At 42.2% G+C, this 14,562-nt stretch overlaps 2 protein-coding genes across 3 annotated transcripts in view; both read left to right on the top strand.

Moving 5' to 3' along the window:
* Nucleotides 1–5,957, top strand: part of LOC116690124 (salivary glue protein Sgs-3) — a 14,506-nt gene extending 8,549 nt beyond the window's left edge. For both annotated transcript variants that reach the window (XM_032516888.1, XM_032516890.1), the window contains 2 exons: nt 3,334–3,394; nt 5,706–5,957. In XM_032516888.1, coding sequence (XP_032372779.1) covers nt 3,334–3,394; nt 5,706–5,775 — 131 coding nt within the window. In that variant the 3' untranslated portion in view covers nt 5,776–5,957. The remainder of the gene's footprint in view (nt 1–3,333; nt 3,395–5,705) is intronic.
* A 3,908-nt stretch (nt 5,958–9,865) lies between these two features.
* Nucleotides 9,866–14,562, top strand: part of LOC116689764 (proline-rich extensin-like protein EPR1) — a 6,107-nt gene continuing 1,410 nt past the window's right edge. Inside the window, exons 1-4 of the mRNA XM_032516380.1 lie at nt 9,866–10,161; nt 11,190–11,945; nt 13,899–13,962; nt 14,387–14,431. Coding sequence (XP_032372271.1) covers nt 10,011–10,161; nt 11,190–11,945; nt 13,899–13,962; nt 14,387–14,431 — 1,016 coding nt within the window. The 5' untranslated portion in view covers nt 9,866–10,010. The remainder of the gene's footprint in view (nt 10,162–11,189; nt 11,946–13,898; nt 13,963–14,386; nt 14,432–14,562) is intronic.

Raw genomic sequence — 14,562 nt, 5'->3', positions numbered from 1 at the left:
CCGATCCATCGCTGGGTTGTTCTGACCCAGCAGGGTTGGGTTATATTTTCTACCCAACAAGTGGTTAAAATAACCATGTTGTTTGGGTTTAAAACAACAAAAAATGGGTTAGAAAAATCTGTATTTTTTTTATTTTTTTTTCACTTGATTTTTGCATTAAGAAATGAACGGAGAGTTCTGACCTCAGGAACAATCAGGAGGTTGAAGGTCAAAGGACCCGAGGGACGGAGCAGGCACCGAAGTCTCAACCACGTCCAACAGATAGGACGGGGCAAAGCTATTCAGTGATTTGTAAACAAATCAAACCATTTTCATTTCAATGTATCCTGTGACAGACAGCTATAACCCATGTGAGGCTTTATGGATGTGACGCTAGGAGACGGGACACATGAAACCCTGCGATCAGTTCAAAACTCTCTGTGTGATTGTGATCGCGATGCGCCATTGTGGCTGTAAATCGATACGAAGACAACAAAAGCTGTAAATGTCACGGTTCAGGTGAACAGTCTCTGATTGCACTGTGGATTAAAAAAAAACAAAAAAAAGGGCTCCCATATTTTCACAATGGACATAAACACTGCTGAGCTACAATGACTTTGCCTTTTTTTTTGGAGCTTTTGAGAAAAAGAGCCATTGTAATTCATAAAAACAGGGCGGTCCGCCTCTTCAAATCATGATATATATATATAAAGTCAGATTTCTCTGTCTGAAGACACAGAGCTGCAGACTTCCATCAACAAAGAAAGTTCATACTCTACTTGGAACAACGTTCAAACAGTAAGAAACATCTTATTTTTGTTAATATTGAGTGTTTTGCCAAAATTGTCAATGCTGTTTTTGTTATATTGTGTGAAAACTTTAATTTGATGGGGATTTTATTTACAGGTGATTGTTTTTTGCTTGGAAACTGCCCTAACACGACCTGAATATGCACAAGTAATGTTAAAAAATCTGCACATGTATCCGCTCTGCAACAACAAACACAGCAAACAATATTACCTAAATACATCTCTCTCACTCCAAATAAATGACGTCATGTCGTAACATGGGCTAAACTTATCATCTAAACTTATTATCGTGTTATTTTAACGGTTTGTTGTTGAAAACATAACATTTCACCTATTATAATTAATCTACACTGTTGAATAAACCATGCATTATTTGGATAGCTATTATAAAGTTGCAACTGATAATTAATAGTTATTGAAAACATTTTGAAGCATCTAACATTATTAAGAAAGATATTTGTTGCAATAAGTGGAAATTTGTAAAAGATACACATCACTTTTACGTTTGTTAGGAGGCAGGAGGGAAACTCCTCAACATTTCAATCAGGAGAGACGCAGGGATGTGATGCAGTGATTGGATCTTTAATTTTGTGGTCGATTCTGGTTGGTTTACTGAAATATGAATAGTTTTAGGGAGAGATAACAGTTACAGATAACTGATAACAGTTATTAGCAGTCCTCCTGAAGGAATTGGCCCATAGCTTCATTAGTTGTGTTCTGGTTTCCGAATAATGAAGCCAGATGGAGAACAGTTGGATACAAAACAGGATATGGGTTCTGGCTGATTTTATTTATTGGCAACTATTGTGTTTTTGCAAACAATGCACAGATTTTTAGACATTCTGTCATAAAATGGCTTTGAAAAATTGTGCATATGTCTGCTGTTTATGGAGCAATTGCCCCGGATCCTCACTATGTTTGGGCTGAGGTCTGGTTATTCACATCTGGCTTCGCCCCTGCAAAAACCACTTGATTGAGGTACACTGTGATTTTGCTGAAAGTTGGCACTATACTGGCATCCTTCTTCAATCCTTCCTCTTTATTTTAGCTTTACAAATGGTGAAAACACCTGTTTACATACATAGACAGGAAGATTGTTTTGCATGACAACTATCATGTTTTCCCAAATTATGTAAAGATTGCCCTATATGGAGCATGCTCTGGAACTCCCTAGGATTTGGGCTCAACTCCAGATGTTTCCGACGTCTGGCCCTGCAAATGGAAACCCCTTTACTTTGGTTGAGGTACACTGTACACAGGGGTGACTCACCTGACATCATCCTCCTCTCACCCCGCTGATGTTTTCCCCAACAGAAACATGAAGTTTGGGTTGCTGGTGGTGTTGGCGGTGGCCGTTCTGGTGCCCAGCCTGACCGAGGGCCGGACCGTCTCCAAATGTGAGCTGAAGGAAAAGCTCGGGCAGGCGATCACGCTGCCCCCAAAGCTTCAAAAGTTCAAGGATGAATACCTGGCAATAGGTGAGGATAAACCAAAGAGTCTACCACAACTACCACAAAGACAGTATTCCAGTTGTTATCACTTTTTTGACCTTCATCTGCGTGCATGACTTGTTCGTTGCAGTTATCTGTGAGGCCAACAGCCGGTCCCGTCTCAACACCGGCCTGGTCAAGGTGTTCGGCAAACGCCCGACCACAACCACGCCGCCAACAACTACCCAAACAGACACGACCGATCCAATCCCAACAGGTGCCCCAAATTCAACCCTAATCAACAGAAGAAGGCGTGAAATGGTCAGCGAGGGGTCTGACTCGGCGGAGATGGACTCCAGCGAGAAGCAATTCCGCAGGAAGAGCGAGATTTTGACTCTCGGCGTTTACGGGATCTACAAGATGTCTGAAGAGACTGTCGGCATGGGGAGCGGCGAGAAGAGCAGCGAGGAGAGCAGCAAGGCAAAGAGCAACAAGGAGAGTAGTGAGGAGAGCAAGGCAAAGAGCAGCAAGGAGAGTAGTGAGGAGAGCAAGGCAAAGAGCAGCAAGGAGAGTAGTGAGGAGAGCAGCAAGGCAAAGAGCAACAAGGAGAGTAGTGAGGAGAGCAAGGCAAAGAGCAGCAAGGAGAGTAGTGAGGAGAGCAAGGCAAAGAGCAGCAAGGAGAGTAGTGAGGAGAGCAGCAAGGCAAAGAGCAACAGGGAGTAGTGAGGAGGCCAGGCAAGAGAACAAGGAGGGTGTGAGGACGCAAGGCAAAGAGCAGCAAGGAGAGTAGTGAGGAGAGCAGCAAGGCAAAGAGCAGCGAATCCAATGAGGATGAAGACAGTGATGAAGAGGAGGAAGACGAGGATGAGGAAGGCGGTAAACGAGAGAACCGATCCATCGAGGGCCAATCCAGCGAGGAGAGCGTGCGGTCGTCCCTCGGCCTGTACGGGCTCTTCCAGCTGTCCGACGAGACCTTCTGTGATTCTGGTTTTCGCTCCTCCAAGAACAAGTGCAACACAACCTGCGACGGTGAGTCTTTGAACACACCGACATGGCGATTATTTAAATGAGATGTTATTGTCATTTTAAAAACTTGTTTCCTTTTCCTCATGAAGCCTTCGCTGATGACGACATCATGGACGACATCGATTGCTTTGTGAAGACTGATCAGTGGAGGTACGTTTCTGTAGAGCAACGTTCAAATGATACTGCTACCGATGGATAGTGTATTAAGTTCTTTTATAAGCAATGGGAGGTGTACTTACACACACACACACATATACATATATATATCCTTCTTAGGCATATCATATTTGTGTGTCTCTATCAAAGGTAAATTCTTAGCTATGCAGATATTAAACCAGCTACCAGAGTTACCCACAATAAGGATTTAAGATGCTACATAAAAATACATGAAATCAGTGTTTTTATATAAAGATCAAGCGTAGTCTCAATGGAGACTATATCAGGAAAGTCACTGTGAAACTAAATATAAAGTTCAAGCATTTGACTTTGTTATGGTTTGGTGTTTTTGTCCTATATTATTGTGGTAGTCTGTTTTCCTGTGTTTTTTTCTCAGCCTGGTTCTGTCATGTCTTCCTTTTTTTGTAAGGTATTTTTGGTCTTCTCTTGTACACGTTCTGTTTCCTGTTTTATTTTGAAGTATGGTCTCTGTCTCATCTGGTACTTAGTTCTACTTTCTGTGTTTTCCCGCGTGATTACCTGATGTTTTCCACCTGTTTCCTGCCCTGTTGCTGTCCCAGTCACCGTCTTAGTCCCTGTTTTCCTCCCTACTCCAGGGGCGGTCCTGTCTAAACCTGTCCCATCTGTCTCCAAGCCTGTCCCGTCCGAGTCTGTCCAACCCCACGTGCCCCCTGTATCTGGTTCACTTTCTCGTGCACACTCGGCCTCTTGTGCCCCCCCTTGTGCCCCCTCTCGTTCCCTGTCTCAGGTCCCTCTCTAATTTCCCTTGTGCCCTTCTCTCGTCTCTCCTCTTGCTCGCCCTCTTGTTCCCTTTCCTCTCTCGTCCCTTCTTCTCTCCTCTCCTCGTCCCCTCTCTTGTTCGCCCTCTCGTCCCCTCTCTTGTTCGCTCTCTCGTCCCCCCTCTTTCTCGCCCTCTCTAGCTCGCCCTCTCTCACAATCTTCATGTTCCCTCTCTCGCTCGCCCTCTTGCTTGTCCTCTCACGTTCCCTTTCATTTCTTTCATTCCCTCTCTTGCTCGCTTTCTCGTTTGCCCTCTCCTTCCCTCTCCAGTTCTGTCGTTAGTCCCTTGTGCCACTGGTCCCTAGCTCCTTCGTCCCCAGTGTTTCCTGTCCTCTGTCCTTCAATCCCTAGTTTTCTGTCCTAGGTCCCCAGTGTTTTCTGTCCTTCGATCCCCAGTTTTCTGTCCTAGGTCCCCAGTGTTTTCTGTCCTTCGATCCCCAGTTTTCTGTCCTAGGTCCCCAGTGTTTTCTGTCCTTCGATCCCCAGTTTTCTGTCCTAGGTCCCCAGTGTTTACTGTCCTTCGATCCCCAGTTTTCTGTCCTAGGTCCCCAGTGTTTTCTGTCCTTCGATCTCCAGTTTTCTGTCCTAGGTCCCCAGTGTTTTCTGTCCTTCGATCCCCAGTTTTTGTCCTAGGTCCCCAGTGTTTTCTGTCCTTCGATCCCCAGTTTTCTGTCCTAGGTCCCCAGTGTTTTCTGTCCTTCGATCCCCAGTTTTCTGTCCTAGGTCCCCAGTGTTTTCTGTCCTTCGATCCCCAGTATTCTGTCCTAGGTCCCCAGTGCCTCAGTCCCCTTTGCCATCAGTCCCTTGTTTTCCAGTCCCAAACTTCCCAGTGCCCTTGTCCCCTCTCTCCCAGCTTGTTAAGGTTTGGTGTTTTTGTCCTATTTTATTGTGGTAGTCTGTTTTCCTGTGTTCATTTCTAAGCCTGGTTCTGTCATGTCTTGCGTTTTTTGTAAGGTATGTCTGGTCTCTGTCTTGTACATGTTGTGTTTCCTGTTTTATTTTGAAGTCTGGTCTCTGTCTCGTCTGGTATTTAGTTCTACTTCCTGTGTTTTCCCGCCCCCGTGATTACCCGATGTTTTCCACCTGTTTCCCAGCCCTCTTGTTAACTCGTTACCCTCTGTATTTTGTATTTGTGCTTTCCTTGTCCTGTGTCAGATCATTGTTTCTGTTTGGTGTGTCCGTGTGTTTAGCCTACATTTATTCCTGTGAGTCCCGTTTGCCTCTTGCCTCATTCTGGATTTGTTGCCTGCCTGTTTTGCTGGACACCTTTTGTTGGATTGTGCTTCATTTTTTTTTGTTTACTAAACCTTCACCTTGGAAGCCCAACTTTGCCTGCCTGCTTTTCTGCACTTGGGTCCTACATTCCCACCATTTCATACACCCACTACAAACTTCCAACAATGAAGATTAAAGAAATATTACAGTTATGGAACCACGTGCTGCTTCCGACAAATTAATATCTGCTGTTTTAACTAAATGCTTCACTTTTTCTTCATCACCACAGGTTGTTTTTGAAGTCCGTCTCTCGCAAGTGCCATTGTCTCACCAAGACCTTCTTTGCCGAGTGTTATTGAGCAGCTGACACCTGATGCTGAAGCTCACGCCAAAGATCATTCTTCTACCTTCAATGTGACCTTTGACCCTCACGGTTTCATCTCAAACATTATGGACCATGTCACAGTTTTTCATTTTAATTAACCTGTGCGATTTCTCTTATAAAGTTTGGTTTCAGCTCCTTTGGGGGCGGATTCTCTCCAAAAATCACTTGACCTATCTCAGTAATTTGAATAGTTCTGATGACATTGTTTTACCACCTTAATCTACTTTAAAGTGATTATTTCAATGATTTTTGCATCTTCTGCTACCTGCTAACTTTCTAATAAACATATTTTGCAACTTATGGTTTGTGTTTGAGAACATGTTTTTGCATTATAACAATAATAATAATAATGACTTTATCCAGGACATAAATGGAAGGTCCATAGTACATTATGAATGACAATATTTACAAACATATGGCAATAAATATACAGGAAAAAATCATATTAATTAATAAAAAGGTCAACAACCTTCACCTGTAACATACAAATGGCAGCGACAACGTCTCCACAGTCTAGATACCTGACAGAGCTAAAAACCTGAGACAGATATTCTACACATGTATTGATAAATAAGGTTTTTTTATGATGGCAGAACAGGTAGACACGCCAACACTGGCAAACATTTAACCCTAAAAATGTTTTTTTTCAACATTATCATTGCTTTTTCTGACATTTTTGACACTTTTTCCAGTGTTGTGGGTGCTTTTTTGATGTCTTTTTCCCAAAGTTAATTGATATTTCTAATGTTGACATTTGCACCGGTTATTTTGAAGACCCTGTTTTTTTGTGATAAAAAAAAAACTGAAAACCGGTCAAGTTTGACCCGAGGAAAACATGAGGGTTAACTAGCATAAAGTGTTTTATGTTTTATGTTCATGATATGTGTTATTTGTTATATGTCTGCAACCTTGTTGTTTGTGCTGCTGCTTATCTTGGCCAGGACACTCTTGGAAAAGAGATTTTTAATCTCAATGAGTTTTTCTTTCTGGTTAAATAAAGGTAAAATAAATAAACTAGCACCACAGCTTGGTTGTTTTAGAAGCAGTCTCATGCCGTCATTATCCTCCACATTCAGTCTCTGCATGTTCTTTTTTCTGTAAGACCACCTCAAGTGGGCCGTTTATAGTGGCGTACAGAACGCTTTGAATAATAAATATAAAGCTACCTTAAAAAAAAGGAGCATTTTGGCGAATTTTTATGTAAATCTTGATCGTTATAAATATAGTTCTTTCGATTGAAAACGCCCCCGACCTGAATCGGTGCAGGGAACACTGAGTAGCTGGAGCTACGTGTATAGATTTAATCTGATTGACTTCAAATTCACAAGACTCCTACCTTGATGACATATACACGCTGATATTGGCTTCAAGTCATAGCGCCCCCTAGTGGAAACAGGAAGAAGGCTTAAAAGTCAAGGTGCTATACTTTAGCAAACTCCTAGAGATTTCATCAGATAAACTTCAAATCGTGTCTTTAGGTCTGAGTTATCTAAAGACCTCAACGATGACAAGTTATTAAAAGAAAAACGGTGTGGGCGTGGCATGGCGGCCATTTTGAGCATTTGCCAAAATTATCCAATTTGGTCGACATTTCTCACGATTGACAAGAGTCCAGGCCTGAGGACATTTATAGGCCAAAATTGACTTTTGGTCATAGCGCCCACATGAAACTTATGTGTGGTCTACATGTGATACTAAGCCGCCCCTATAATCTAACCACGCCCACTTACTCACGCCCACTTATGGTATTTGGGTCAAATTGACCCATTTCAAATTTTTACAAGAAGAAAAATGGTACAAGTTAAATTTTTTCTACCTGAAGTCAACGTCCTTTCCTTATTTTCTGTGATAAACATGTATTCCTGACTCAATTCAGAAAATTGTTCTGGATATGACATTTATGTTGTTTCCGCAGTGGATTTTTAACATGAATTATAACCTTAAAAAACAAAACCCACTTCCATGTTTAATAGTGTGCTAGTAGAGACTGATGCATTCCCTAAACATAGATGTTATCTCAGCTGTTAGAAATTGAGATAAAGACAATATTTGTTAATAGATTATGAAGTAAAACTTTATTTCAGAATTGCTTTCAAAACCCCAAATAAGTCCCGGGTCAATATGACGCGAGGGACACGAGAGGGTCCCCGAAAGAGAAGACAACACAAGGGTTAAGGTAGAGTCTTGTGTGAGGTGTCATTGGACTCAGCAGAGTTTCTTATTCATTGGTGATGTTTTGACTCCCCCCCTTTGCTCAAGCTACACCCGTTACATAACTACTGACCCACTTAAGTCTTATGTGAGGTATCATTAACCTCAGTAGAGTTCCTTGTTCATTGGTGATGGTTTGGCCCGCCTCCTATGCTTAAGCCACATTCCCTTTCATAACTGGTGACCCCTTTAAAGGTTGAGTCTTTTTCCGTGGGCCTCTCCCCACATCCACAGCTATTCATTCTAGCATCTTTTTGGGCCCTCACCACATGCAAAGCTTGGCAATTTAGTGTAAAACCCAAATAGCCATGCTGGGAGCAGGGAAATCTGTTTAAAGCACCTTATTTTATTTATTAAAATATGGATTTTTTTACACCAGTGCATCGATTCTCAAATGGCACGAAGAAGGACTATGATATATGGCCGTTTCGCTATTTCGTCCCGCCCTTATTCATTGGCCCGTAGATCGAGAGTGTTAGAATTTTGTAACTAACTGACTTGTTTGTTGGATCTCTGAGGAAGGAGGCTGAGGGTCTAATTGAGAGTTAAGAAAAGGTTTAATGCAACAGCATGATAAAGATGATAAGACAAAGACAATAAGACACAAACAAACATGATAACACTGCACCTGACAGCGGACTGGATCCATGCTTCCCCCCCTGATGGAGTCACGTGAAACCAGTCCTGAATATTCCTAAATCACACAGATTTATCCCCTGCACCGGGGGGCTGATCTTTTTCACCTGGTGCATTCAAATCCATTCTCATTGGTCCGTTGTTGGCCTGGCAACATGCCGGCGCATCTTTGCTGTCCAATGAGGAAGGACCTGCCTTCAAACTCTGCACCTTTGGGGGTTGTTTTTGGTCAAAAGGGTCTGTCGTGTTAATGTGAAACTCTAACATCAATAGTTTAATCAGAATTGTATTATCTTAGCCTGGTCTAAGACCCCGGGGGGGGGGGGGGGGGGGGGGGGGGGGGGGGGGGGGGGGGGGGGGGGGGACAGTGGGCCACCTTTAGATGCGTAGCAGGAAACCCCTTTCCATATGTTAAATGCCAGACTTGACCTGTGGTTCTTTACATTCAGAGGAAAAGAGGGGGAAATGGGGGACAGAGACATGCATAATTTTCTAACTTGGCTTTATCATACATACATTGTTTATAACTTTTTATAACTCACCAAGAGCTTTGCCCTAAATTTCATTAAAAGAAAACCATCAATATAACAGCTGAAATCAAACACTTTTTCAACCAATAGCTTCCTTCTGTGTTGAACATCAGCAGGAGTCGCCCTGGAAATACATCACTTTGTTTTTTACTTTCTATGCAATACATGTCCTCTGTGATTGTCCTTTGCAAGCAGCCTGGAGATCTACTTTAGACGGGTGTGGATTTTAAAACTGGTTTTTATTATTAGCAACCTTAATGGAAAACTTATTTGAACAGTGAAAACTGTGTTCTCCTGCTCACCTTTCATGTTCCCGTTTTGCTGCTCTTGGTATTGTTGTTCCCTTTGTTGGGATTCAACGTGATATACAGTATGTGCTCAGGAGACTCAATGTACGCATATCATGTGGTTTCAATGCGATCACGCTGCCAGGGATGGCACCCGATCCTCTGAAATCAAATGACCGTAGGATGGCGTGAGAAGATAAACTCTCTGGGTTTTGGTCTCAGGGTCTGGTCTATTCAACAGGACGAAGGCGTAACCTGTAAATGACAAAAGACATTTTCAGGTACAGGTATTATTTTTGTTTGTCCGTCCCTCCCGCCCTCCCTCCCCTGACCTCTTTAGAGCTCAGAAGCCCAAAGCTAACTGAGATTTGTTTCCACAGCATTGTTGCACGTCCTAAGTCGTGTTTCTATGCTCCAAGGGAGGAACCTTTATCCGAGGAGAACAAAAGACTCGGGTTCTCTGGGTTTCCCCATTGGAGGATCTGCGGACTATATATAAATACACACATCAAGTCACGTATGTTTTTCGTAGAGTTGCAGTCAAGATGAGGCTGCTGTTGGTTCTTCTCTTCTCAGCGTTGGGCTGTGGTCTCGCTGGAGGACAGCTTGTGTCCAAATGCGACCTGATGAAGGCGTTTCGGGTTCTGGCGGAACACGAAAAGCAGCAAGGACTGACTATGGACTTAGTGGCTAAGAGTAAGTACCAGTTGTGACTTTCACATAACCCAAAAACTGATTTTTATTATAGATTGAGCTGCTTGCCTAGGCATATGTAAATACAAAGACCCCCCCCCCCCCCCCCCCCCCCCCCCCCCCCCCCCTCCCCCTCCCCCTCCCCCATGCATGTTTAATAGTTTTTATCACATGAATTGTTTAAATTAATTTATATGTTATTGTTTGTTTTGTTTTACCTCTTTTAGTCAAGCACTTGTTTCACTAATCTTTTGGGTATGTGTATTTTTTGTAATATATACACACACACAACCACACACACACACACACACACACACACACACACACATGCACATAAACTAATAAACAAGTATATAAATAAATGAATGGGACATTGGGGTAGATGGAGGAGAACTTAAGTAATTTACTGTACCTCCCGCTGCCTCCTACCTGTCCAGTGGTTTTTTTAATCCCTTTTTAAACAATTTCATTCCTTTTAAATAATTGAACAATGTTTTTTTGAAGGGTTAAGTGGCTTCAACTTAACCTAAACCAAAAACAAAGTGTCCCATCAGGGCCTGAAGTTAACTTCTATGGCCACCAGTCACTCAAATTGGATTCAAAGTGGATTTTAAAATTCAATAGCCACAAGTGGCTTTTAACCAGCCAATTATTATTTACCTGATAAAGGTGAAATACAGTGAATGGCACGAGCATTGTTCTTGAACTTGTTAAAAATACACATTTTAGTGCAACTTGCTGTTGTCCCAAACTGTGCCCGATCCCCAACATCACTGCTGCATTGCTTCATCACCGCCCAAACTACGGAGGCCCAAATCTGAGAGTGCAGAACGAAGTATTTAGTGGTGTAACAAGGAATTGTTATCATCACATTCATTTTGACGGCCCTAATTTTAATACTTCTTGTACACGAGTAGACGTTTTGGACTAGTCTTGGGTCAGGAAGTCTTTGAGAACCATCCTCCGGGGGTCATGAATATTTAGAGAAAATTGAACAGTCTTACTAGAATGCTTCTCTGCCCTGCTTTCAGTTGTGTGCCACACGGAGCTTGCATCGGGTTTTAACACCAGCGTGGTGACTGAGTTGACCCCCAAGGGCGAACATCTCCGTAGGGGGAAGAGGCAAGTACCGTCTGGGGACCTTACAACATCTCCTGGCTATGCGTCACCAGCCACCAGACCTCCACCGGACACCAAACCTCCACCGGCCACCAGACCTCCACCAGCCACCAAGCCTGGATCAGCGACCAAGCCTCAACCCACCACCAGACAGCCACTAGAAACCAGACCTCCACCAGCCACCAAGCCTGGATCAGCGACCAAGCCTCAACCCACCACCAGACAGCCACTAGAAACCAGACCTCCACCAGCCACCAAGCCTCGACCCACCACCAAACAGCCACTAGGCACCAAACCTCCACAAGGCAACAGACCTCCACCAGCCACCAAGCCTCCACCAGCCACAAGCCTTCCAGACGTGGTGAGCAATGACCCAACAACAGGCCCCAGCCGGGTGCGACGGAGGGCCCTTCGTCAGCCGCCTACCGAACTGGCAAATTTTGACAACCTTCCAATCAAGCCTCCACCGGCAACCAAGCCTCCAGGGGCCACCAAACCTCGACCATCCACCGAACCACCACCACCTACCAGACCTCCACACGTGGTGAGCAACCAGACAGAGGACGAGCCGGTCTGGACTCTCTACGGTCTTTTCCAGCTCAGCAATCACCTGATCTGCAGCGACGGCACGACTCCGTCACCCAACATCTGTAAGGTGGACTGCAACGGTGAGTTCCCTTTCTGTTTTGTTTTTTTATCCCAACACATTCTCGTGAACACGTTTGATATTGGACAACGTTAGGCGACCGCCGGCTGGTCACACGATGGTTAAGTTGAGCTGACTTTACAGTTAAGTTTAGCCGAGAGAAGATGACTGGGAGCCGGGTACGGTGCCCTGCGAGGTGACGGCAGTTACAGTTAACTTTAGCTGACAAAAAGTGAGCGCCATTACGGGGACAAATATGTAAATAAATATATAATAAATAAATATATTTATAAAACTGCATATGTTTTGTGTGCAAACATTAAGTTTGTAAAATAACAAAAGCTGTCTGATAAGAAGAAGTAGAAAGTGGTGTGGAAAGAAAAGACAGAATTAAGTACAAATATCTCAAATTTGTACTTAAGTACTTGAGCAAATGTGTTTAGTTACATTTCACAACTGCTCTAGAAACAGGTGTTCACACACAAAACGTGTGTGTGTGTGTGTGTGTGTGTGTGTGTGTGTCTCAGAGATTGCAAAAGTACTCCCTTCCCATACTCAAGTAGAAGTACAGATACTGTACTGTTAAGAAGTGCTGATTTAACTTATTTATTCAAGTAAAAGCAACAAAGTACAGGCTTGGAATTTCCCTTAGTCTTGTGAATGCTAAGCTACCTGGACCACATGATTGTTTAAGGAGTGCAAGCTGAGAAACTTCAGTGGACATGGAGAAAACGGCTCTTTATTCTTTACATGCCATTGTCTACATTTTAAATAGATGTCTGCAAATAGACCTAAAACATATAGTCTATTTATTGTGACAGAGACCGGGACTCCAGGTTCATAAGATTTTGACTGAGAAACAAGACACAAATTCAATTGTGATTCTGTGAGGATTCTGTGTTTATTCTCATCCAGTTGGATTGAATTTGGTATTGATGATGCAAACAATAATGATAATGGTAACTCCAGTGATTTGAAACTTGGTAGTGAGGACTAGATTAGTTAAAACTCGTTAGTGAAGACTAGACTAGGACTGGATTTAGAGCTGATTCTGGTTCCTAACTTCCCCCCAGGTGTGTCTGTTTAAACACCGACAGAGACAACTTCTCTCTGTTGATGCTTTATTACAATCAAGCATCAGTACAGACATGGGCATGGGTAGCTCTGCTATGGCTGTGTGTGTGTGTGTGTGTGTGTGTGTGTGTGTGTGTGTGTGTGTGTGTGTGTGTGTGTGTGTGTGTGTGTGTGTGTGTGTGTGTGTGTGTCGGCTCAGACAATTAACGACAGCTCACTAAAGGACAAGCCTGACAATTTTTACTCAGGTTAAATAATTTAATTTAATAATTTTTCACCTTTGCATTAACCCTCGTGTTGTCTTCCCGTCAAACTTGAAAATCAACACTTTAGTTGAAATTTATATATTTTTTATTTTTTTATTTTTTTTATTTTTTGTCCCGTTTAACACTTTTGACGCTTTTTTCCAATGTTCAACACTACGTAACACTGACTTATTAATTTTAGTTTTACAGTTATTGTTGGAATTTATGGTCAATAAACCTCATTTATAGGAAGTTATCCCTAATGTTTGAGTTAGAAAAGCAGAAATTAGGAATTATTGAGACTAAAATTAAAGGAATGGATGTTGATGATAATCACAGACTGGAATATGTCAACTTTTACTCAATACTATTTCAAAAACACTTCACTTTGTTTTACAATGCTATAAAATAGAATAAGACCCAAAATTAATGAAAGTAGAGATTTGTACTTGGCAAAGAGCGTTGGGTGGAATCAATCATGTTATTTTGGGGAATTAAAAAGAACATTGATATAGGACAACATGAGGACAACATGAGGACAACATGGGGACAACATGGGGACAACATGAGGACAACATGAGGACAACATGAGGACAACATGGGGACAACATGGGGACAACATGAGGGTTAAACCAGTGACCTTGTTTTCTTCTCAGACCTAGTTGACGGAGACATGCAGGACGACATCAGCTGTGTGTTGAAGGTCATCAGCCAACTTCTGTAAGTACATTTTTTTAAATTGACTTCACAGAATTCATCAAAATGTAAAAAAAAAAAAAATATATAATAAACTTAATATTTCACTAGTTTTCTTCTTAGTTGGTTTTTAATGAGGGATTTGTTTTAAAAAATCTTTTTTATTTTATTTATTTCAAAAGTAAATTTTAGTTGCACTTTTGACAACAGGACACATCTGTCGTTTTTCACATTTTAGAGAAATAAAAGTCAGTCATTTGTCTGCAGCTCATACTAAATCCTGAGAAAATCGTATCATGAAGTTAAAACAGTGATGTTACAACCCTAAAGAAAGCCTTTAACACACGTTGTATATTTTAAAAAATGTAGTCTATTGTACGTTATTTAATGTTGACAAAGTGCAACGTGCATTAATATGAATTTATTTCTATTGTCAATATTTCCACAGTGAAAATGGTTTTGGGGTGGCCAACCGTGAAGAGTTAATAAGAATGTAAGTTATATCTTCATGTATATGTGTTGCATGTTACATTACAACCTTTGGTAATTTGCCTTTTAAACGCAAGCAATCAACCCTTGTGTTGTCTTCAATTTTGACAATTTTTGTCCCTTTTTTCAACACTT

This window comes from Etheostoma spectabile, chromosome 5, assembly GCF_008692095.1.
Source record: "Etheostoma spectabile isolate EspeVRDwgs_2016 chromosome 5, UIUC_Espe_1.0, whole genome shotgun sequence".
In the NCBI taxonomy this organism is placed as follows: Eukaryota; Metazoa; Chordata; class Actinopteri; order Perciformes; family Percidae; genus Etheostoma; species Etheostoma spectabile.
The sequence above is the reverse complement of the archived record's forward strand: the minus strand, read 5'-3'. Positions and strand labels throughout refer to the sequence as shown.